The 25,640-nt window shown below is 40.6% G+C and overlaps 1 protein-coding gene and 1 pseudogene across 1 annotated transcript; both read left to right on the top strand.

Moving 5' to 3' along the window:
- Positions 1-9,117: 9,117 nt before the first annotated feature.
- Positions 9,118-11,746, top strand: LOC100974886 (uncharacterized). The gene is made up of 4 exons (XM_003832326.5): positions 9,118-9,769; positions 9,868-9,991; positions 10,106-10,189; positions 11,019-11,746. Exons 1-4 carry the CDS (start codon positions 9,202-9,204, stop codon positions 11,032-11,034), a joined length of 792 nt encoding a protein of 263 aa, XP_003832374.2. The 5' UTR covers positions 9,118-9,201; the 3' UTR covers positions 11,035-11,746.
- A 2,424-nt stretch (positions 11,747-14,170) lies between these two features.
- LOC100986874 (coiled-coil domain-containing protein 90B, mitochondrial-like) lies at positions 14,171-22,795 on the top strand (annotated as a pseudogene).
- Positions 22,796-25,640: the final 2,845 nt, after the last annotated feature.

A 25,640-nucleotide genomic window follows, 5' to 3' on the forward strand; every position in this document is an offset into this window, starting at 1 on the left:
GACAAATGTCAGCATAGTGGGATAGGATCTTAGACCATCAAACAGTGGGTTTTCCTTGTGTTGTAGTTTTTCAAGTGTCCATTGAAGAATCAAGAAATGCTGATTCTTCATTTTTCTTAATCACTTTCCATTGTCTATGTTATCATAAAATGACTAATTAAAATGGTAATTTTAACTAAAATTAATGGCTTTCTCAATACTATTCAATACTATAGATAGCATTGAAACATATTATCTATACTTTCTTTCCCAAGAACATCCTATTCAATTCATTAAGCTCTGTCAGGCTCCAAGCACTTATAAAATGAACTCTATGTGTAGATAAAAACAGAAATAATTCTTGTTTCAAAAACATAAAAATTCCTCTGAGGGGGTGTCAAAATTAGTACAAATTAAAATATGTTATAATAACCTAGATTTTTTCCAAAATTCATCTTTTCAGTCATCTGTTCTAGGATAATTTTTCATAATTTTCCTCCATATGCACTCTTCAATGCTTCATGAGGCCATATCTAACAATTGTGGGGTCTTGAGAGAGAGTTCAGAGAGGCCCATGATTCTCTGTCTAAATATTTACGGTTTTCTTAACTAGCTAACAAAATGTTAAATAAAATGAGTCTGAGGATCTTCCTGTCTTCACAGATATACAGTCATGCACTACATAATGACATTTTGGACAACTACAGATGGAATACACAATGGTGAGGCCATAGGATTACAGTACTATTAATATATATATTTACTGTATCCTTTGTGTGTTTAGATACACAAATACTGTTGTGTTACAATTGCCTAAGTATTCAGTACAGCAACACGATGTACAGCCTTGTAGCCTGGGAGAATAGAATAGAGCATATAGCATAGGTGTGGAGTAGGCTACACCATCTGGGTTTGCATAAGTGGACTCTAAGATGTTCACACAAGGAGGAAACAGCCTAATGACAGATTTTGCAGAATGTGTTCTGATCTTCATGTGACACATGACCGTATATTAATAACATTTAAAAAATATATAAAGTTATGGAATTTGTATGATGAGAATCAGCAAAATATCAGAGAAAAATGAATTTGTAATTCCATATCTGGGTATTCTGTTATTGTGTAGGCAATGTCTGGATGCATACAAAATAAAATCATGCATAATTTAAGATTTATTCTATTATTCTATATTTATTATATAAAATTTATTTTTCTTCACTTCAGCAAAATTAGTAACTACATTTTTATAATTGAAATGGTCACATAATTTTTGTTCTATAGACAATAGTGCCATTTTAGATGATACTTCAATCATTTCTTACATTTATTTATAATTAATTTAAATTTGGAGACATTTTACTCTTCTAATGCAGTGACAATAAGATTCCTAAAGCACTACTTGGATGCAGAAACAAAGCATACATTTGATGCTATATTCACACATTGTAATATGTCATCTGTGGTAAGTTACCTAGACACTGAGCTTTCAGAATAAATTAAAAAGCATCTGGTAGACTGATTCCTTAGGGTTATGCTTATTAACTGATCTCAGAAAAAGATGTGGAAAATGTGGAAATAGTCGGCAGTAAGGATACATGGTCCTCTTGACTTTTTCCAAGCTTCTTCGGCCAAGTTCCCTGTGAAAATTTTGGTTTGTAAATATGCTTCGAGCTCCTCATAGTCATTCCAGAGCCAAAGAGAACAGAAGGGAGCTCAACCACCATGATCATTATTCTTTAGGCTCCCCACTGTGTCCCTCTGTGATCTCAGCCTTGGGCTTGAACTTCGTTAATCAAGAAAGTAAGTATCTAGTGTTAAGGAAGTTTAGGAGGTTAAGGGTCATTTGGTGCCCACTCTAGGCTCTGGTTCCTCAGGTGGCAGAAGTGCCCCCGGGGTTCTCTAATACATTTGTGGTTTTTTTGCAAGGTTGTGCTAGTGAGATCTTCTGAAGCTTAGGCTCAGGACAGGGAGACCTTCTTTCCTGAGTCTAAGAGCAGTAATGGACCCCATATGGAACTGACCATAACATAATACATTTTTTTAAAAAAATTGTTTATTCTACATTTTAGAATTTAAGCACTTTAAGGACAAATTCAGTATTTTGCCCTTCTTTTTATCCCCAGTTCCTTACATATGTAATCATACACAATGCCTAGCATAAACACTGGGTTATTATCACCTGTTGACATCCCTGTCTGCTCAACCAGAGTGTGGCTGTTGTGAGGGAAGGAATAGACACTTTGATTTCTGGATCTCAGTGGCTCCCTCAATCCTGGAGATATGGTTGCTGTTTAATAAATAAGTCCAGTGGTTGGGTATATGTGTAGCCTTAGAACTGCACTGAGGAAGAGGAGAGACAGTTTAGTCAATGTCCTACATGGCCTGAATGTTAGTTTGGCAAACATCTGAATAAGGCAAAAAGAAAATATAGAACCAGAAGGGCACTGGAGCACAGAAGTAGCTCCTAGTCTCCATTCCACCTTTTCAGCTACTTTAATTTTATTTCTCATTTCAAAATCTTCATTCCTGAATCTTGGACTACCAGTTGGCAAAACTTTCAAAGTTAGCTAAGTAACCTCAAATCCCTTGGATGTGCCTCTCTTTTCCCTCTCTTGAGAATCATTCATTATTTTATTTTATTTTTCTTACCACTCTCAAATCTCCCCTTCTTTTTGAACTCACGAACTATCCTTCATCTGCTTCCTGGCTGTGTGCCACAGGGATGGAGGAGTGGGAAGGGAAAAGGGGCCTTCACAGTGTTTCACACACTGCCAAAATTAACAGTTTTGTTTCTCCTTGCTGCTCTCTCCTTCCAGGGAGGTGGCAGGACTCTGGAAGAAAGACTGTACTTTGTACTTAAGAGACTACCAAGCACTGTTATTACCAACCTTAGCAAAGATTTCTGTGCTACAGAATGGATAAAAGCTGGACAGTACTGCACTTAAAATGACCATATCAATGTTTGTCCTTTTATGGAAAACAAGTATAAGTCAAAGTACAGATGGACAGCCCTGAATATTTTGCTTGGATAAATCCCTTGGGACCTTTTGTACTTTCAGTGTTGTCTGGGAGCTACAATAATGACTGAGATTGAATAGTTTTCTCCTTGGTGGAATGAAGGCATATAGTCAAATTTAATCTGATTTAAAGGAAATGAGTTTAAGGACAGTAGAGATTAGACTTTCATAAGGGACTGTTGGGACCTTAAAATTTAAAATATAGCCACCGTTATTGTTTTGTTCCAAGTGTAATTGTTGCAGGTATACAAGAGAGCTAACAATGTTTTACCTCACAAAACTGTATTTTCTATCTATTTTTATCGTAGATATGCATGCAAAGTAGAGAAAAAAATGACAGTAAAGATGTAACAGAAAAGGATTACATCCCAGATAAATATATTATTACAGAAACTCCTCTGTAGTCCAAAGACTTTCAATTTGTATCCAACAAATAATTTATGTATTATAAATTAATAATATATGTATTAAATTCAACAAACTTCTATAATAGAAACAAAGAATGTGGTTACATTGTTAGCATATAAAATTCATATTGGTCTTGAAAAAGTCAAAGCATGCTTCAGGCTCAAATATGGAGTTTTCAGAAAGGTATTGCCTCAATACCTTCTGTGGGTCAAATTAATCCAAAACTAAGGGGTATTGTGGACCCACAATAAGAAATCTTAGAAACAATTTTGGAAAATATCAAAATTATCCCAGGTAACCTAAATATTTCCCCTGCATTTTACCTTCAATGCCACAAAAGTTATTGCTAAAATACAAATACAACCATGTCACTCACTTATGTATAAACATTCAAAGTTTCTCTTTCACCCATATTTTGGGTTCCAATTTTGTTAGTATGGCAGATACCGTGGTTTCATAATGTGAAACATGGGCATATTTTGAGTATCTGTCTCTTGAGTTTGTGTCTACGTGTAAGGAGATGTTATACACATACACACACACACACATGCACACACATATGCACATGCATGCACAATCTCAGCCCTCTTCCAGATATAAAAATGTACAAAATAACATTTTTGTTATTAGTTATTATTGATAATTATAATTTTCATATTAGTAAATTGTTATTTGTGTACTGTCATAGATAATTTGGTAGGTTGAGTTAGACATTTAGAAAAGACAAAGATTTTGGCAAAAATAAACAAAGAATGTTAAAATTGAACAGGTACTTCCATTGATTTTTTTTGAAAAATTAACACACCAGGAAGTAGGGTGCCAATGGTAAAGTATTAAGGTTTAATATTTTCTTTATTTCCCTTTTGTACCTGCCACAAGCAACATTCATAGCTGGATATAATAATTCGTCAGTGTGGCCCAAATGACCAAGGGACTGAAACAAATTCTGCTAAGTGAACCAATACTGGTACTATGTTAATCTTTTAACTCTGCTGAGAACACTGCCAAGTGGCCACCCTTATCAGCAGGAACATCCGAACCTGGCATTCCTGCTGGGAAAAGCTCAGCAATTTACTGGAACTCCCTGTTGTGCAAACTTTTAGGGAGTGATGACATTAAAATGGAATATGCTTCAATTTTTTTTCCTGATTGGAAATTCTCAGGAGATAATGTCTACAAACTTGGAACTTATTATATAGTCACAGCCTTGATCAATATAATAACATCTCTGAAGGGATATTTTCACTCCTGGAAGTTCTGTTTTTGCATCTTGTGCATCAAGTGTTTAGTTTTACACAGTTACCTATCTGTATAAGACACAAAAGTGTCATAAAATAACAGTTAAACTAACAATATGTGATGCATTATGGCATATGCATTTTTTAATTCTATCCTATTTTATTCATATATATATGTGTATGTATATATGTGTGTATATATATATATATACAATTATTTTTTTTTAGGTGGAGTCTCGCTCTGTTGCCAGGCTGGAGTGCAGAGGTGCAATCTTAGCTCACTGCAACCTCTTCCTCCCAGGTTCAAGCTATTCTCCTCCCTCAGCCTCCCAAGTAGCTGGGACTACAGGCACCTGCCACTATGCCCGGCTAATTTTTTTTTTTTGTATTTTCAGTAGAGACAGGGTTTTACCATGTTGGCCAGGATGGTCTCAATCTCTTGGCCTCGTGATCTGCCCGCCTCGGCCTCCCAAAGTGCTGGGATTACAGGCTTGAGCCAATGCCCCTTTATATTTTTAAATACTGGTTACAACCCACAAAACTGACTTTATGACCCTCTAGTGGATCATGACTTGTAGTTTATAGATATTGAAATATTGCTCTAGTCTCTTGATGACAGACCAAGCTTTGACAGTTTATAGTGGTATCTACCTTCTTATTAGCGCCTTCTAAGATACTTTGAGAGCTGCTAGAGGTAAGATGCTTAGCTAGATCCTTTACCTACGCTACCATCTGCCTTCAATTTTTTTTTTTTCCATAAAGACAGGGTCTCACTATCTTGCTCATGCTGGTTTTGAACTCCTGGCCTCAAGTGATCCTACTGTCTTGGCTTCCCAGAGTGCTGGAATTACGGGTGTGAGACACCACTCCCAGCCTGCCTTCAATCATAATATCAGATTCTGATATGGTGTTGGGAGTTGCTGGGAACTTCATGGAGTGAATTTGGGGGCTGATGGCACAATAAGCAGGAGATTCTCTGGGCTGCTGGGACTCTGGAGGCTACTAGTTGTCATCACTTCTACATGTCTGTTTGGTTCCTAATCAAAACTGTATTAAATGTTTTAATAAATGCATTGTTTTCTGGTAGGGTTGAAAAATAATAAAATATCCTCCATAGACTTAATTAAGATTCTTTTACATGTCCTCTTCTTCCCCAGTCACTTCCTTTCTTGTCTAGAGAAAGACTGGCTATGAGCTTCTGAGTCAGACAGTCTTGGGTTTGAATTTAATTCCACTTCTAAGACCTTGTACTCCAGTTTCCTTACCTATAAAATAAGACTTATGATACCAGCCTCCCAGCATTCTTGAAATTATTAAAATGACAGTACACTGAAAAACTCAGGCACTGCATCTAATCAAGAATTGGAACCTAATAAATAAATATTACTTCCCTTCTTTTCCTTTGGCGCTTTATCTCCAGAGCACATGTTTCGATGAGTGGTGGCCACAATCCCTGAGCTAACAAGCAATCCACTAAAGAACCACAGACAAGGAAGAATGTTTCTTCCGCAGGACCACAACCCAAAGCTGGGGTGCCAGAGCCAGTAAGGAAAAATTTAGCACAATGAATATAAACCACAGTTTTCAAAAAATCACAAAAGCCCCACAGAACATGTCAATTGCGATGTTTATAATACTATGAAGTATTCCTAGGCTCTGGTCATTGAGAGACTGCCTTAATTCTTTAGTGAAAAAAATAACAAGAAATACACATAGTATGTAACTAAGTCAATTATATATTTCTTCATGCAGTCAGACACAACAAAGGGGTTGTACCACTGTCCACTTTGTATGCGTGGCAGCAAAACCTGAAAGCAAAGGAGTCACTAAGCATAAACAGTGTGAGGACTAACAAGTCTTATCATGAACCATGTTATCTGTCTTCTATTCTGTAATTCCAGAGCCCCATATCTCAACCTCCATCAGATCTATCTCTAAAATCAGTTGTACTTCTTTATTTATCTTTCTAGTCTGTTCCTCTAGAGGAGCAAGCTATATGTTGGAGGTTATATCAGCAAAGTCTTCAAGGCAATTCACGGTAAAGCAGAGCCACACCACTCATTTTGCTGCCCAAGTATCAAGAATGTCAGTGGTCGGCATGGAGCAGCAAGCCTACATTTTGCAGGTATATTAGATTGTACTAGTCAAATCTGAAAAATACAATAAAAATTAAAGGGGAGAATGGAATTTAGGAAACTGTGCTTCCATTTTAGAGATAGCATCTTTGAGTTAGTAGTTGCATGGGTTTACAACTTGTGCCTGTAACAGTGGCACTCAACTCATATTAAGACAAGAAGGAATTTATTATGGTAAGTTTCATAACACTGGTACCCTTAAAAACTTCAGAAGCTTGGTCTGGGGCTGTCATAAGTTAAATCATGGAAAGTGGTATATTAAGAAAAGAAAAAGGAATTCTACTTCCCTTCCTAAAGCAAATAATTTTTAGTAAACAAATTCTAGGAATAACGTACATAATTTTACAAATGATGGGCTGATTCTTGAAATTTCTCATCTTTTTGAGGGGCTGTTACTGTAGATAATAGCAATTTTACTCTTTCTATTTACTCACATCAATACTTAGGGATGAGTCTGGCAATCATTATAAGCTGATGTTTTCTATTGTTCTTTAGTTCTTTAGCACAAAATAAAGAAGTTTGGGCAGCTAGCTGTTAATGCCCAAGGCAGAGTCATTTCATAAATCTTTTCTAATAAATGGATAGGGTAGAATTTTACTCTTATTCTCATTTTATATGGAAAGTGATTGAAACTAAAATTTCAAACAAACAACGGATCAAAAAATTGTTGTAAGATCCCATAAGGATAGAAATGCACCCTCCTTTAAAATTTCTGATGCTGAAAAATTTTAAAGCTAAATTAGAAGATGTTTCTTTGAAAATATTTCTTTCTTTGTGTGTGTGTGTGTTCATAAGGCTTTATCAGAGTGCTTCTGTTTAGTTAAGTGTCTTAGTCAGTTTGAACTGCTATAACAGAATGCCATAGGCTAGGGGGCTTAAACAACAATTATTTCACAGTTCTGGAGGCTGGGGAGTCCAAGATTAAGATCCTGGCAGATTTCATGCTTGGTGAGGGCCCTCTTCTCAGTTTGCAGATGGTGGCCTTCTTGCTGTGTCCTCACAATGCAGAAAGGGAGAGAGAGCCAGAGATTGAAAGCTCACTGATCTCTTGCTGTAATGGCACTTATCCCATCATGGGGGCCATACCTTCATAACCTCACCTAAACCTAATTACTTCCCATGGTCCTGTCTTCTAATATTAGCACATAAGGGAGTCAGGGCTTCAACATCTGAATCTGAAAGAGACACAAACATCCAGCCTATATCAGTAAGGTTGTGAAACACCACTTCTATTTTGTTATTTAACAAATATTTACATAACACTTTACATGCACTGATGGTTTACACATATTAACAATCAATACTTCTAACAACCCCATGAGGCAAGCACTATTATAAGCTCTTCTACAGGGGAGAAACATGAGCAAATAAAGCATAAATTACCAAGGGTCATGAAGCAAGTTAGTGGTATGGCTGAGACTTCAGCCCTGACATCCTTATCAAGTGATCTCTACAGCTGCAGCATCCAGGAAACACTCTATTCCTAAGGTAGTCCCACTTCTTCATCCTCGTGCCACTCCCAGCCCTTCTCATAGCAGTGGCAGAATATCTCCAAATCCCTGAAGTCTGCATCCACCAGGAAGAATTAAGACAGAGTATTGTAGGCCTACAGCTTAATTTTTAAAGAGAGGGGGTCATTGAAATTGATGATGAAAAGTCAGTAATCCAGTGAGAAGACATCAGCTAAACAGGCTTAGAAATGCTTTACTGACATTCCTCTAGAACTAAAATTTCCTCGATAGCTGTTTCTCTAGAGGGAACCAATCCCAGGATGCTGGTAAATACATATGGCATGGAAATGCAATTATGTTAGCAATCTAGTATGTATATATCAGACACGTCTGCTTGTGCTTAGAGGAGTAAACAAGCGGAGTCTCATTCCTTGCTCCTTTTCTGGTGGTGTCTATGGCCTTTTCTGCCCAGGGACAGTACTAGAAAAGGCAGACCTCCTGAGCCCAACAGGCCCCTCACAGCTCCCAGTGACTTCCATGGATCAAAACACAGCCTTCCATACAACAAAAAATTGATGCTACTGGAATTACTAGAGTTCGAGATGTTCCAAGATTTCAAAGAGAGAAAGGATGGGGGATTGCAACACTGTTAACTAAAATAAACACTGAATTGACCCTTGGCAATGGTCTGTTCCCGCACCCTACACCTGGCTCCTCTACGTTGAAACACACACACACACACACACACACACACACACACACACACACACACACACACACGTATTTGCTTTTAAGATCATTAAACACCAGGAAGGAGACAAAAGCTCTTATGCGTCATCTGAGATGACAGATGTACTGTTAAAGCGTGCGTTTATTTCAAACATTAATGAAATTTGCAGAACCCAAACTAAAGAGAGAGGATAGATAAGACATGCTGCAGTTCTTGCCCTAACTTTCAATCCCAACAACTGAAATGTCTTCCAGAGAAGTAACTCCCCCCGGTAAGGATGTAGCGCAGTCCCTACATGGGTCTAAGGGATCCGACCCACGACGCACTGCACTGGGTTCACGAAGCGCCTCCTCGCAGGCGGTTATCTCGGTATCTCTGAGAGCAGCGGGCTCTCGCTCCCCTTCCAGGGATTCGGGGCAGAAAGAGAACATCCCACAGTTGGCGGGAGTTACGCAAGTCAGTCAGACCCGGACGTCACTCGTGAGTGCCCCGACCCCCCTCCACCCCAGAGGCGGGGCCGTCGCCTTCCTTCCGGACTCGGGATCGATCTGGAGCTCCGGGAATTTCCCTGGCCCGGGACTCCGGGCTTTCCAGCCCCAACCATGCATAAAAGGGGTTCGCCATTCTCGGAGAGCCACAGAGCCCGGGCCACAGGCAGCTCCTTGCCAGCTCTCCTCCTCGCACAGCCGCTCGAACCGCCTGCTGAGCCCCATGGCCCGCGCCACGCTCTCCACCGCTCCCAGCAATCCCCGGGTCCTGCGGGTGGCGCTGCTGCTCCTGCTCCTGGTGGCCGCCGGCCGGCGCGCAGCAGGTGGGTCCCGGCGCCCTGGGGTCCCCGGGCCGGACGCGGCTGGGGTGGGCGCCCAGCGCCAACAGCCCCGCTCAATCAGCGAGTCTCTTCTTCCCTAGGAGCGCCCCTGGCCACTGAACTGCGCTGCCAGTGCTTGCAGACCCTGCAGGGAATTCACCTCAAGAACATCCAAAGTGTGAAGGTGAAGTCCCCCGGACCCCACTGCGCCCAAACCGAAGTCATGTAAGTCTCGCCCATCGCTGCCGCTGCCACCGCTGGGGTCCCCGACTCTCCCGCTGCCCCAAACCCTGTCCTCAGCCCGACCTCCTGTCTCACGAGATTCCCTTCTCTCTGCAGAGCCACACTCAAGAATGGGCAGAAAGCTTGTCTCAACCCCACATCGCCCATGGTTAAGAAAATCATCGAAAAGATGCTGAAAAAGTAAGTTATAATTTCCATGTACACAGGCGACTGGAGCTGTTGGTCAGAAATACTGGCGTCTGCCCCCTAAAAAGTAAATCAGGAAAACCCAGGGTTAGCTGCAGGAATGAAAAAATTATTATTTTCACAAAGTTGCCATTAAGGTTATTAATCTGCCCTGGTGCCAGAGGATAATCCCAGTGCCCAGGGTCACCACCCAGGTTCTTCCCTCCTGCCAGTGAATGTAGGTAAAACTGCTTTCATATAAGGTCTCATTGGAGTATGCCAGTTGTGCTGAAGTGTTTTCTACCTGTTAAAAAACACAAGCTTCATTTCCCCTAGTTCCTACTGACTTTCAGACCTGAAAAGCAGACCCCCTGGTTTTTTGTAAAAGTTTAGGGTTGAAGTGCAGAGATTTCACAGTAATATTGCACTGGGTATATATCTGGTTGCCACCACCTATTAGCCATGTCACTCAGAGACAGTATTATTTAGTTTATCTGAGACTCAGCAAAACAGGGAAAATAATGGTAGCTACATCATGAGGTTGCTTTGAGGCTTAAGTGAGGCCCAGTATGACAAAGAGCAATAGGCTCTGGCTGTTTTAGCCAGTAAAACAGTGTAGACTGCCACCCCTCCACCCCACGTCACCCCCATTCCTAAAAGAGCATCCCAAGCCTAGAGGTCCTTGCCACACAGCACAGCTGTCACAGGCAGTACCCACTTGGGTGCCAGACTGGGGAAACTGCATTCAGAAAACTCTAGAGCCTGGGGAAACAGGACAGGAGAAGACTATTGTGCAGTCAGCTTTCCTGAGCACCTACTCAGGGCACCCATTTTCTCATTACAGTGGCAAATCCAACTGACCAGAAGGAAGGAGGAAGCTTATTGGTGGCTGTTCCTGAAGGAGGCCCTGCCCTTACAGGAACAGAAGAGGAAAGAGAGACACAGCTGCAGAGGCCACCTGGATTGCGCCTAATGTGTTTGAGCATCACTTAGGAGAAGTCTTCTATTTATTTATTTATTTATTTGTTTGTTTTAGAAGATTCTATGTTAATATTTCATGTGTAAAATAAGGTTATGATTGAATCTACTTGCACACTCTCCCATTATATTTATTGTTTATTTTAGGTCAAACCCAAGTTAGTTCAATCCTGATTCATATTTAATTTGAAGATAGAAGGTTTGCAGATATTCTCTAGTCATTTGTTAATATTTCTTCGTGATGACATATCACATGTCAGCCACTGTGATAGAGGCTGGGGAATCCAAGAAAATGGCCAGTGAGATCAATGTGACGGCAGGGGAATGTATGTGTGTCTATTTTGTAACTGTAAAGATGAATGTCAGTTGTTATTTATTGAAATGATTTCACAGTGTGTGGTCAACATTTCTCATGTTGAAGCTTTAAGAACTAAAATGTTCTAAATATCCCTTGGACATTTTATGTCTTTCTTGTAAGGCATACTGCCTTGTTTAATGTTAATTATGCAGTGTTTCCCTCTGTGTTAGAGCAGAGAGGTTTCAATATTTATTGATGTTTTCACAAAGAACAGGAAAATAAAATATTTAAAAATATAAAATGTTTGTTTTATTTTGGGGGAAACAAGGACTATATTTGCTGAAAAATCTGATGATTTACATCAATATTTATTTCTCAATTTTTTTTCTGGGTTTTCAATCTGCTATACAGATAAACTATGAATTATGCCTAATTTCATGTGGTGATTGCTGTCACTCCCCTTGGCTCTCACCTAGTAAAGAACGTGCCTTACCAAACTATGGTCTTGCCCCTGATGGGAGAATCACTGATACATATTGCCATTTTTACAAGAAGTTCCTTACTACCTTGCTACTCAAATTTACCTCCTTAAAAATATGGAGGGGGGAAATATGGCAGAGACGTTTTAACCAGAGCAACTCCATCTTGAATAGGGGCTGGGCAAAATGGGGCTGAAGTTTACTGGGCTGGGCTGCATTCCCAGTAGGTTAGGCATTCGAAGTCACAGGATGAGATAGGAGATTGGCACAAGATACAGGTCATAAAGACCTTGCTGATAAAACAGGTTACAGTAAAGAAGCCAGCTAAAACCCACCAAAGCCAAGATGGAGACGAGAGTGACCTCTGTCGTTCTCACTCGTCATTATACACTAATTATAATATATTAGCATGCTAAAAGACACTCTTACCAGCCCCATGACAGTTTACAAGTGTCATGGCAACATCAGGAAGTTACCTGTATGGTCTAAAAAGGAGAGGAACCCTCAGTTCTAGGAAATTGCCCACCCCTTTCCTAGAAAACTCATGAATAGTCCACTCCTTGTTTAGCATATAATCAAGAAATAACCATAAAAATGGCCAACCAGCAGCTCAGGCTGCTGCTTTGCCTATGGAATAGCCACTCTTTATTGCTTTACTTTCTTAATAAACTTGTTTTCATTTAAAAAAAATTAAATTCTTGTAGTTATCTTAACAAGGGATCGCATTTGTTTGCTTTTGCTAAATAATTTTTCATATAATTGTTGACAATTTAATGAAGCTGTCAATAAAATGGTAGCTAAAATATTTTGTTTTTCAAAACTCAAGTAGTTTGTGTCATAACAGAACCATAAAAAGTGAGTGGCTGAATACTTCACTTGTGGAAACTTCTGATTGAAATTTGGACCCAATGTTCTAACCTTCAGATATAAGTAACTAGCACTAAGTTTAATGTTGTTTCAATCCTTTATAGCAATATACCAAACACAATGCTTTTAAGATTTGACTGCATTAGTTTGCATCCTTCCTAGTGGAATTTTGATGGGACCTCATAGAGCGTTTGCCCTCTGGGGAACTTTGTATTCAGTGCTGCCCCAGGATGACAGCGGCACACCAGGTTTTCAGGACAGAAACACAATTGTCATGTCAAAGGAAGAAAGACCTCAATAATCTAAAAGAAACCACACTCCAAACCTGAAAAGGAAGGACAATGGTGCATGCATGAGGTATCTACTTGTCTCTGATTCAGGACTCATTCAGGAATTCTGAACCTTGGGTAACTGCCTCTAGCACAGGCAAGAAGGTGAGGCTGGCAGCCCCAGTACTTGAGATCAAGTTTTGGATTGTCCCAAGTAGCTGGGTAAATAAGGGAACAAACTTTAAGTAGCAAGAAACAACCTCTGTGAGCTTTTCTCACAGCTAAATAGGTTAAAAACAACAATCTCTTAATAATTCCAAGGTTATTAGTTAATTATAAATGAGATGAGAAAGAAGAATATTTGTAAACTATACATAAGTAAATAAATGCAGCCGGGTGTGGTGGCTCACACCTGTAATCTCAGCACTTTGGGAGGCTGAGGTGGGCGGATCATGAGGTCAGGAGATCAAGACCATCCTGGCTAACATCGTGAAACCCCATCTCTACTAAAAATACAAAAAAAATTAGCTGGCGTGGTGGTGGGCACCTGTAGTCCCAGCTACTAGGGAGGCTGAGGCAGGAGAATGGTGTGAACCCGGGAGACAGAGCTTGCAGTGAGCCGAGATCGTGCCACTGCACTCCAGCCTGGGTGACAGAGTGAGACTCCATCTCAAAAAAAAAAAAAAAAATGCAACCTATTCAAGAAGCTCCATAAATGGTAGTCTTCACTCCCTAACCCCAAGTTAGAGGACACTGGAAAATGTTTACAAGTGGCACCCAAGGGTTCAATAAAACCACTCCATAAACCTAAGACAAAGTCCTCATGCTATAACATTGGAGCTTGCTGTACTGGCTACTTAACTCTTGCTAATATGGAACAGGGAATATAAAAAGAGTAAAAGAGATGCTTTTATTCACATGGTGGTTAAAGACAGGTTTCAAAGGATCACATTGACATTGGAGTAAATTCCAGCTCTGTCACTGTGATCTTGGGCAAGTTTCTTTACTTCACTCAACCTCATTTCCCCTTCTATAGATGAAGATAATAACAGAAGGAGCCTTCTGAAGTGTTGCAGGGATTAAATGTTATGGAGGCTTTGGAAACATGGTCCTTGTCATTGGCCCTCAGGCCAACTCCATGGACATTGTCTGGGTCTCCATCTTAGATCAAGTAGACGTGAAAATTGTGCTTTTCACACCAAATTGCCGAGAAGTTGCAAGTACCACGCAGTCTCCTATAGAAAGTGTTATGGCAGGAAGTGGGACACAAGCCTATTTGAGGTGGTGGTCACAGGGTGAAGGAAGTAGGGGAAGAATGCTACATGATACATCACAGTTTTGAGAGGCCATCAGCAGGAAACAGCAATGACCACAGTGACTGCAGTTTCCTGACCAATGTTGTTACCGGAAAAAAGTCTGGATCCAGACCCAAGAGAGGGTTTTTGGATCTCGCACAAGAAAGAGTTCAGAGCAAGTCCACAATGCAAAGCAAAAGCAAGTTTATTAAGAAACAAAACATAGTCACATCCACGTAATCTTATTGCTTAAATGCTAAATCTCCATCAGCAATTTTAGAGATGGAACCTTCAATGTTTTTGTTCCCAATGTTTCACAAGCAAATGGATGTAAATCAGGAGACACACAGGGGAACAGAAAGTTAAAATCTCTAAGACCAATTAAATGAAATCTCCTGAAAATGACAGTGAAGCAGAGATAGCGACCAAAAAATTGATGCATGCAGCAAAGAGGACAAGGCAGATAAATGCAAACAGCATAGCAGTTAACATCCCCTGGTGCCAAACCTATTCTTAGCCAAGAGGAACTTTACTGAAAGGGCCCTCTAATCCCATAAATCTTAGGAAGGACTCTAACCTTCCAAAGTTGGGCCTGGAACCCAGGTTCAGTCAAGTGTCCTTGCCTTTTACAAGAGGGGCCTTTAACTCTCTCTCGGAGGGACTCTAACTCCCCTAAGTTGGGCCTCTAACCCAATCCCATCCTTTAGCCAGGTACGCAACCACTTACCCAATCAGCTAGTTGGTACTGCAGTCTATTTCCTTTGGGTTGGGGGTCTCCTCAGTATTTTCCCTTCATGGTCACCAGAAAAATGTTACCAGAAGGGGGCCCCAATTTAGACCCTAAATGAGGGTTCTTGGATCTCAACAGAAAGAATTCAGGGTGGGTCAACGATGCAAAGCGAAAGTAAGTTTGTTAAGAGAGTAAAGTGGTGAAAGAACAGCTACTCCATAGACAGAGTAGGACGTTCCTGAATGTAAGAGGAGGAACGTGTTCACCCTAGGTACAATGCTTGTTTATGTATAAGACAAAAATAGATCAAGGGGAGATATGCTCTGCTACAAGAGTTTGCGAGGAAGGTTTAATTTTCTTAATTACTATATTTTGCAAGAATTGATATTAGTATCTTTAAAGCAAAATTAGGAATGCTTCTGTTCTCTAGATATTGGGATACCAGGAAACTCCTAAGTCTGGGTCTGTTTAGTACATGTTATCAATCTGTTCCCTTAACTGTAAACTTCTAGAGGCTAGGAATACCTAACTTTCCAGGAATGCAGCCCAGCAAGTCCCAGCCTTATGTTTTCTTAACCCTTCACTTAAGGTGGAGTTACTCTAGTTTGAATACCTCTGACATATTTCCCCACTTCCTTTATAAGAGGACCCTTAATCCTAAGGGTGGCAGATAGACAAAGATCAGTCTTTTGTAACTTCCTTAGGCTGAACAGGGGCGATGATATTCCTGCCTAACTATTAGAGTCTCTTTTATTCAAGGTAGAGAGGAACTCAGTCAGAAAGCCTCGGTATCGTGAGGGTTGTTCATAAATTAGTCCCAGCAAAAGGCGAAATCTGGAAAATTAATGTATCCAACTTAAGAAAGCATTGAGTAAGCTTGTCTTGCGTTCCCGCACAAAGAGTACAATTGTATATATTCCACAACAGCAAAGCAAAATAAGTAAAATCATCCTAAGTAAACTAAAAAGGAAGGCTTTCCAAGAACTGGGTAGTGGTTGGAACCAAGTTGATATAGGGTCAACTGGCAGTGCATCAGTGGCAAAGATATGAGTGTCTAGAGCTTTCATAGCCCGGGTAATATTATGGGAATAGTCTGGAGCATACACACAACATTTGTTTTTTGTTTGTTTGTTTGTTTGTTTGAGACGGAGTTTCACTCTTATTGCCCAGGCTGTAATGCAATGGCGTGATCTCGGCTCACCACAAACTCCGCCTCCTGGGTTCAAGCGATTCTCCTGCCTCAGCCTCCCGAGTATCTGGGATTACAAGCCTGCGCCATCAGGCCTGGCTAATTTTGTGTTTTTAGTAGAGATGGGGTTTCTCTATGTTGGTCAGGCTGGCCTCAAAGTCCCGACCTCAGGTGATCCGCCTACCATGGCCTCCCAAAGTGCTGGGATTACAGGCCTGAGCCACCGCGCCCAGCCCAACATTCAGTTTTGATCAAAGCACAAGTTCCCCCTTGGACTGCTATTAAAATGTTCAAAGTTACATGGTTTTGTAAGGCCATCTGCCTAATCTGAGAAGTTTCCTCAGTTAGGAGGGTAAAGGCATGGCGTGTATTATTGAAAGCTTCAGCCATGTGCTTGGCTAAGGCTTTAACTTGTAACTTGATATTGATTATGGCTGCCTGTGGGGAAAATACAGCATCAGATAGAACCACCAAGAAGCCTGTTTCTGTTGCCCTACGGCGAGCCTTTACAGTATCCCAGTTAGACAGGAGAGAGTCCAATTTGTTGAGGATAAGTCCCAGGAGATAAGGACAACTTTCAAGTCCAACTATAAAGTAAATACAACCAGCCATGAGTTCCACAAGCCCATAACCATCCCCAAGGGGAAGGGTGGGCATCTATTTTTTGCAAATTGTGTTGCCATCCTACCCACATTTGGTCTGTTAAAAGAAGGGTCTGATTACATTGTTGAGGTGGCAACCATCCCATATTGCAGGTTTCAGTCTGGTGGTGACTATTAATACATCTTTCAAAACGTAGAGGTGTTTTGCCTGATACCTATGCTTGAACAACTGTCATCCACCCAAGTCTATCGTGTACAGTATAACCTAAAGTCGAGGTGCCATTTAGCTGTTTCCTAATTAGATGAAAAAGGTGCCTTCTTGTCTCTCCATAAGTGAGGAAGGGCCTAAGGCCTGTGTGGCTATGGTACATGAGAAAAGAGGGACTATATTTATAATGCTCAGTTTCCCAATCACAATAAAATCCCCATAAACTTAGGTTTGCTGGTTGAATATGCCAGAGCAACCTGGAAGTGAAGGAAAATGGCAATTCTCTACATAGTCCAACAAACTGTTGGATTATGTAGAGAGGCTACAGTCTGCCCACTTAGCAAATAAGTTACTCTTTGTGTGATTCCAGCTTATACCCAAAAATAGAATGCCAATCCATATCTTTATGTTACCCATCCCTTTTGTTTCTTTTGAACAGGAGCTGGAGGTCATGGGTTGGCCCACAGGAATAAGTGGGATCAGTCTTTTGTGTTCTGTTGGCCTGTGGGACTTTATAAGAGACAGGTTTCATTCGAGATAAGTGAACCCAGCTGTTTATTCCTAGAAGTTTAACTGCAGTTGGGGTACTAAGGAGAACTTGATAGGATCCCTTTCATTTTGGGCGAAAGTTGATCTGCTGGGGATCCTTCCTTCCAATTTTTAATAGGACCCGGTCTCCTGGCTGGGTTGTAACAATATTCTCTTCCTTAGTAGGGGAAGGGAGTCTTTGATTTCCATATTCAAGGAGCACCTTTTGCATTTGTCCTAAGTTGATTACATAATTTTGTACTTGAAAGTATCTATGTCAATCAGGAAGTCTGTAGTTAAGAAAGGCCTTCCATACATCATTTCTAAAGTGTTGCACTATAGATTTCTCTTGGGAACAGCTTGAACCCATAACAAGGCTACAGGCAATATAGATAGTCATGTTTCTGATGTTTCCTGGCATAGTACTTTTTAGTTTGATTAGCTCTTTCCACTTTTTCTGAAGATGGTGGCGTCCATACTAAATGAAGGAGGTACATAATTCCTAGGGCCGAAGATATGTTTTGGGTAATTGTCACTGTGAAAGATGGGCCGTTATTGTTTTGCAAGCTGTTAGACAGCCTAAATCTAGGAATTATTGCCTTTCATAGGAAGTTAGAAACCTTGTCTTTTCAGACCAGGTAGGAAAAGCCTCAGTCCAACCAGTAAAGGATTGATGAATACTAATAAATATTTAAATCCTTTACATGGGGACATCTGAGCATAATCTACTAGTCAATCTTCACTGGCATACATTCCGCTATGCTGAACAGGCCTTACTAAAGGAGAAGGAAAAGGGTGGTTATTTGGGTTATTCCGGGCACAGAGTTCACAGGACTGAGTTACCTGCTTTACTGTTCTAAGTAAGTAAGCCTTTTCCTATAAAAAGACAAGACATTGGCTGGGAGCGGTGGTTCATGCCTGTAATCCTAGCACTTTGGGAGGCTGAGGCGCATGGATCACCTGAGGTGAGGAGTTTGAGACCAGCCTGACCAACACAGAGAAACCCTGTCTCTACTAAAAATACAAAATTAGCCAGACGTGGTGGCGCATGCCTGTAATCCCAGCTACTCAGGAGGCTGAGGCAGGAGAATCACTTGAACCCAGGAGGTGGAGGTTGTGGTGAGCTGAGATTGTGCCATTGCACTACAGCCTGGGCAACAAGAGTGAAACTCTGTCTCAAAAATAAAAAAAAAAAAGAGAGAGAGAGACATTAACTGAAAGAAGGAAACTCTTCCCAAATGAGTAGAGTCATGCAAATGCTTAACTATTTTCCACTGATTAGCACCTGGTATCAATAATTTGTTGTCATTGATAAGTCAGCCAGAAGGATCTTGAATTAAACCCTGACCTTTAGCCCATTCTTATTCCTCTTTAGTATATCTTGGTTCTGTCATTACCAGGGCAGAGGGCACTAACATGCCTACAAGTCCAACTGGCTGCTTTAATGCAGCTGCCTTAGCTCCTGCATCTGCAAAGGAGTTTCCCTTAGCCACACTAGAGTCTCCTTTTGGATGCCCTCTGCAATGGATTATAGCTACTTCCTTGGTCAGCAAAACAGCATCTAATAGATTTAAAATGTTTAAGTGATGTTTCACAGGGGAACCCTCAGCAATTAGGAGTCCTCATTCTCCCCATTCCTTCCATGAGCATGAAGCACCAGAATGGCATACATAGAATCAGTACAAATGTTAATTATTAAGTCATTTCCCAATTGCAGGGCTATTAATATGAGCTATTAATAATTGCAGGGCTATTAGCAAGAGCTATTCATTCTGCCTTTTGAGCTGAGGTAGAAGTTGGTGAGGCCTGAGACTTAATTACCTTGTGTTGACTGACAACGGCATACCCAGCTTTTCTGTGTCCCTGGCGCACAAAGCTACTTCTATCTATAAAACATTCTACTTCAGGATTATCTAGAGGCTCATCATTTAAATCCAGCCAGCTGGAATAAACTTGGTGCATTACTTGTATACGAGAATGATACAGGGTACCAGTGGGTTCAGGCAGATAGGTAGCTGGATTTAAAGTCTGGCGTATCTTAAGGGTTGCATGAGGAATGTTTAGCAACAAAGCCTGATATTTCAATAAGTACCTCCTGTCATCTACTGGTGTCCTTTAGCTTCTAGGACTCCTTGTACTTGATGTGGGGTTAAAACTTCCAGATGTTGTCCTAAAGCCATTTTATTGACTTCATCTCCTAAAAGAGCAGTTGCTGCAACTGCCCTGAGGCATTCAGGTCATCCTGAAGTGACATGGTCTAATTGTTTAAAAAATATATATCACTGGTTCAGGGATATCTCCTAGTTTCTGGATAAGGACACCCAGCGTGGTTCCTTGTTTCTTAGCCACATAAGAGAAAAATGGCTTATCAAAATTAGGGATCCGTAGGACTGGAGCTAATCCCAATTTTTCCTTGAAAGCATTAAAAGCTTGTTTACAATTGCTATTCCATTCTAAAGAATCTACATTCGCTCCTTTCAGGGCATCATATAAAGGCTTGACCATATGCCCCAATCCTGACACCGCTAGAAAAGCTCACAGCTGCTTTCTAGTTTGGGGTTGTGGAATGCCCAAGATAGCTTCCTTTTGTTCTGGTACTATTGCCTGGGTGCCAGGGGTTAGGACATATCCTAAGTATTTAGCCTCTTGAGTTGAAATCTGGGCCCTCTGCTGTGAGACCCTATACCCATTAGCTCCCAGAAAATTTAGCAACTTAAAGGTATTTTCGTCCAAGTTTCTTTTGGTTGGGCTAGCAACCAACACATCATCCACATATTGGATAATAATGCCCCTATTTAAGTGTAACATCCTTAATTCTCTAGCCAATGCATTTCCAAACAGATAAGGGCTGCCCCTAAATACCTGGGGAAGAACTGTCCAAGTTCATTGATAAACCAAATGACTGTCAGGATCAATCCATTCAAAAGCCAAGATGAATTGTGAATCAGGGAGTACTGCAATGCCAAAAAAAACAAAAAAAAAAAACAAAAAAAAACCAAAAAAAAAACAAAAACAACAACAACAACAAAAAGACATCTTTAAGATCTAACTCTGTAAACGAATTGGCATCCCCAGGGATGGGACCCAGGCTAACAGAACGTAGGGATTGGGCACTATAGGATGTATGGGAATGACAGCCTCATTGAAAGCTTGAAGTTCTTGACCAAATCTATGGTGTCCATTTGGTTTTTTAACTGGTACGATTGGTGTATTACAACGAGACTCACAGAGGTTTAACTACCCAAATTGCAAAAACTTAGCTATTAATGGTTGGATCCCTCTTTGTGCCTCTAGCTTTAAGGGGTATTGTCTCTTCCAGGGGTACAGGACATCAGGTTTAAGTTGGATACAAATCGGGGGAACATTTAACACTTTGCCTGAAACCTCAGTGTCCCATACTATAGGATTTACTTGGGAAGTAGATGTTTCCCATTGTCTTTCCTCCCTTATCACAGGAAAGCAGAAGGAACAAACCCTCATCTGCCTTGTGATTTCCAAGAGATACCACTGTTTGCAGCTGAGCCATCAAATCCCTTCCCAACAAGGGGCATTCCCAACAAGGGGCATTTCCAACAAGGGGCATTCAGGCATGAAAAGAAAGGCATGTGAGGAAACTAAAGTCTCTGAAGTGCAGCTTAAAAGATAGGTAAAATGGCATATATGGGCTTGTTCATCTATCCCTGTGACCATACAGTTTTGGGGTGATGGAAGCCCATTATAATGGGTCAAAACAGAGTAAGCAATTCCATGTCCAAAAGGAAGTTAATATTCTTTTTCTTTTTTTTTTTTTTTTGAGACTGAGTCTCACTCTGTCCCCCAGGCTGGAGTGCAGTGATGCAATCTTGGCTCACTGCAACCTCCGACTCCCAGGTTCAAGTGATTCTCCTGCCTCAGCCTCCTGAATAGCTGGAATTACAGGCACCTGCCACCATACCCAGCTAGTTTTTGTATTTTTAGTAGAGAGAGTTTCACCATGTTGGCCAGGCTGGTCTTGAACTCCTGACCTCAGGTGATTCACCCACCTTGGCCTCCCAGTGTGCTGGAATTACAGGCATGAGCCACTGCACCCAACCCAAAAGTTAATATTCTTACCTGCCACTTCAAGGGTTACCTGTGGCTCTTCTGGAGATATGTTCCATTGTCCAATAGGAGATGTGGCAGAATGCCTCTTGGGCTTGCTTGGCTATTTCAGCCACCATTGATTCAGGTGCCAATGGCTCCCTTTCGAGCACTGGGCATTTCCTCTTCCAATGTCCAGTTTTTTTTTACAATGCACACACTGATTTATGCCAAAGCCATCGTGACGTGGATGCCCAGTTTTATGTTTTCCACCTTTTCGCTTCCCTTGTTCAGGCTAAGAACCAGGAGGGCAATCCCACGTGGGAGGTGAGCTTAAGGCTGCAGCTAATAGCTGCACCTTTTGGGAGGTCCTTTTTGCTCTTTCTGCTTCCTTTGTTCTGCCCCTGTTATTAAAAACTAAAAATGCCATATTCAAAGGCCTGCAGAGAGACTTCTTCAGCACCACAACCAAGGAGGGATATGATAGGCTGCCAGTGGATATAACTCCTTTAGAAGAAAGGAAATTAACTTTTGATACCCATGCGTTGGTTCAGGACTTGGAAACTCTTGGATTTGACAAAACACAAGCAGAAACAACAGTATCAGCATTAACTACTTTATCAAATGTCAGCCCGGATACTACCTATAAAGAGACGGTCACTCAAGCTCAACAGAAAATAACAGTACAACAGCTAATGGCTCATTTGGACTCTATCAGGAAAAACATGGTCAGCCTAGAGAAAAGTGAATTCACAAATCTCAGAGCAGAGAATGAGAAAATGAAAATTGAATTAGACCAAGTTAAGCAACAACTAATACATGAAACCAGTTGAATCAGAGCAAATAATAAACTGGATATCAACCTAGAAAGGAGCAGAGTAACAGATATGTTTACAGATCAAGAAAAGCAACTTATGGAAGCAACTACAGAATTTACAAAAAAGGATACCCAAACCAAAAGTATTATTTCAGAGACCAGTAATAAAATTGACGCAGAAATTGCTTCCTTAAAAACACTGATGGAGTCTAACAAACTTGAGACAATTCGTTATCTTGCAGCCTTGGTGTTTATTTGCCTGGCAATAGCATTGGGATTTTATAGATTCTGAAAGTAGTATTAATGCTCTTACTGTTATGTCTATTGGCTTCTTAGAACACCAAACCAGGAGAGATTGACTTTGAACATTGTTGTAGCAAAGATTTACTACACGAGATTATTCAAAGTATATATGGACTAAAAGAGGAAGTGTTTTAGAATGAGAAGAGATATTTTGTCTTTATTGTGTGTGTGTGAGTGTGTGTGCATGTCTTTTTTATATTGAAAAGCTATCATTCAAACCTGGTTTATTTGAGATAGAAGAGCATTTTCTTCGTTTGATAGTTCATAGAAATTAAACCAGAGTTTTCTTGTGTTTGCTTGATCAGTTCTGTAAATCATACAGGATTTTGTTGGTATTGACTGAATATTTGAAAACTATTCTCTAGCCTACATACTTATTACTGAATTAACTTCCCTGATAACCATTGCATAATTACATTTTTCTATAAAATAAAAAATTATTACAAAACAACAACAATAGCTGATCCATAGGGGTCTAGGGACCCATAGCTGCTTTTTGTAGTTTCATAGGGATATCAGTGTCAGACTGGGTTATAAAATGTACTCCCAAAAGGGTTTGTCCTTTTTTTTTGAGTCAGAATTAGTGTTAGTACACTTCCGAATTGCCTCAACTAAACACCCGTGAAGCAAAGCTGGATACTTATCTTTTCCCTGAGAAACTTCCTCAATCTTTTCATAGTTAATAGGCTTTTTCATACACTTTTTCATCCCTTCCAACAAACAAGGAACCATATGAGCGCTCCTCCCCAAGTCTTCACTGCCCCTTTGATGATAGTTCCATTCCAGATCTTGATCCGGAACTGCTGCATCTCCCGCCTGATATATATTATGGTTAGGGCTATGAGTCAATATCTCATCTGTGTGGGTCCTAGCTGTCCCCAAAATGCAATGTTTCTCTCCCACTGTACAACACAGAGACAACCAACATGCAGATTCTGCCAAGTCAAACTATAGGTCAGAGTTAATTTCTCAAACTCATTTATGAATTTTCCTGGATCTTCAGAGAAATGACCAAACTTTTTTTTACACAGAGTCAAATCAGACATAGAAAAGGGGACATGTACTCTTACAATGCCTTCTTCCCCATTTGTCACCTCTCTAAGTGGACAAACATTTCCCTTTGGAGGTTGATAAGAGGCTCCACTACAAGTAGTACCCACAGGGCTAGGTTACTCAGGGATTGGTGGGTATAGAGTGGGACTAGATGGGTAAGGAGGAAGGGACTAAGGGGTCTCAGCAGAACTTTCAGGTGGACAGAGGGGAGAATGGGCTGGCACACCTGAACCTTCATAGCTGAGAGAAGGAGGTTCTGCTCCACCAAAAAGTGTCTGCTGGCCTGTGGGGGCTTGCATCAAGAGAGTGTCTAGTATGTCTAGTTCTTTTTCTTCCTTTCCTTTCATCAAACATGCACATGCCTGTTGCAGGGTTTTATCCTGACTGAGCAGCAAAAATGCTTGAACGCATGGTATTTCATCCCATGTTTCATCCCACTTACAAAGCAAATCAGGTTGAATTATACTATAATATTATACTTATATTATTATAGTATATTATATACTATAATATTAAATACTACATATTTAATTATATACTATATTATTAAAGGCTGTACTTCCAATAGGAGACCATTTCTTTTGTTTTTCCAAATAATACTGAGGCCAAACAGTATTACATAGAAACAGTAATTCACCAATTTTCTCCTTAATCCCATTTATTTTAAACTGATCTCAGTGTTCAAGGATACATCCTAGTGATAAGTCCTTTGGGATCAATGTCATGGTTCCCATGAAGGAGGCAGGTGATGTTGAAAGAAAAGTTCCAAACCAGTGAGATTGTATTGCCACTGGCCAAGTTCCACTAAAAAGGATAGGAGAGGTTTTTAAGGCCAGCTGCATTAATGAGGAGATCGCTGCTGAAAATTGAATTATCTTACCCACACTAGCCAAATAATGTAAATGAGCTGAGCCATGAATCTTAGATAAACCACCACATAGTACCCAATGAAAGAAATGTCAAATAAGGCAAAGGAAATGAAGGGGATTTAGATGGAAATGACCAGAGCAAGTAGGCTCTGGGCAATAGTTGCAGTGTGGATTGGACAAGCAAAACTGATTTGCCCAAATTTTGAAAAGATAAGAAGTGTTTTTAGTGTGCAAATGAAACAAAACAGCAAGGAGAAAGGTCCCCTGATTTCCATCCTAGTGCTTCTCGATCACGCCTAGTGATTGCAACAAAACATAACCACATTTATGTAATCTTATTGCTTAAATACCAAATCTTCATCAGCAATTTTAGAGAAAGTTAAAATCTCTAAGATCAGTTAAATGAAGTCTCCTGAAAATGACAGTGAAACAGAGACAGTGCCCAAAAAATGGATTCATGCAGCAAAGAGGACAAGGCAGATAAATACAAACAGCATAGCAGTTAACATCCCCTGATGCCAAACCTATTCTTAGCCAAGAGGAACTTTACTGAGGGCCCTCTAACCCCATAAATCTTAGGAAGGACTCTAACCTCCAAAGTTGGGCCTGAAACCCAGGTTCAGTCAAGTGTTCTTGCCTTTTATTAAGAGGAACCTTTAATCCTCTCTGTCAGGAGAGACTCTAACTCCCCTAAGTTGGGCCTCTAACCTAATCCCATCCTTTAGCTGGGTACTCCACTGCTTACCCAAAGTCAGCTAATTGGTACTGCAGTCTATTTCCTTTGGGTCAAGGTTCTTCTCAGTATTGTCCCTTCATGGTCGCCAGAAAGATGTTACCAGAAAGGGGTCTCAATCCAGACCCCAAGAGAGGGTTCCTGGATCTTGGGCAGAAAGAATTCAAGGTGAGTCCACAGAGCAAAGTG

The sequence above is a fragment of the Pan paniscus genome, chromosome 3 (assembly GCF_029289425.2).
Source record: "Pan paniscus chromosome 3, NHGRI_mPanPan1-v2.0_pri, whole genome shotgun sequence".
Lineage (NCBI taxonomy): Eukaryota > Metazoa > Chordata > Mammalia > Primates > Hominidae > Pan > Pan paniscus.

Excerpts from the sequence above, each read along its gene's own strand:
- LOC100974886 (XM_003832326.5), top strand. The coding sequence starts at position 9,202 with ATGTCTTCCAGAGAAGTAACTCCCCCCGGTAAGGATGTAGCGCAGTCC. Across the intron at positions 9,770-9,867 it reads CGCCGGCCGGCGCGCAGCAG|GAGCGCCCCTGGCCACTGAA; the intron begins GTGGGTCCCGGC and ends CTTCTTCCCTAG. Across the intron at positions 9,992-10,105 it reads TGCGCCCAAACCGAAGTCAT|AGCCACACTCAAGAATGGGC; the intron begins GTAAGTCTCGCC and ends TTCTCTCTGCAG.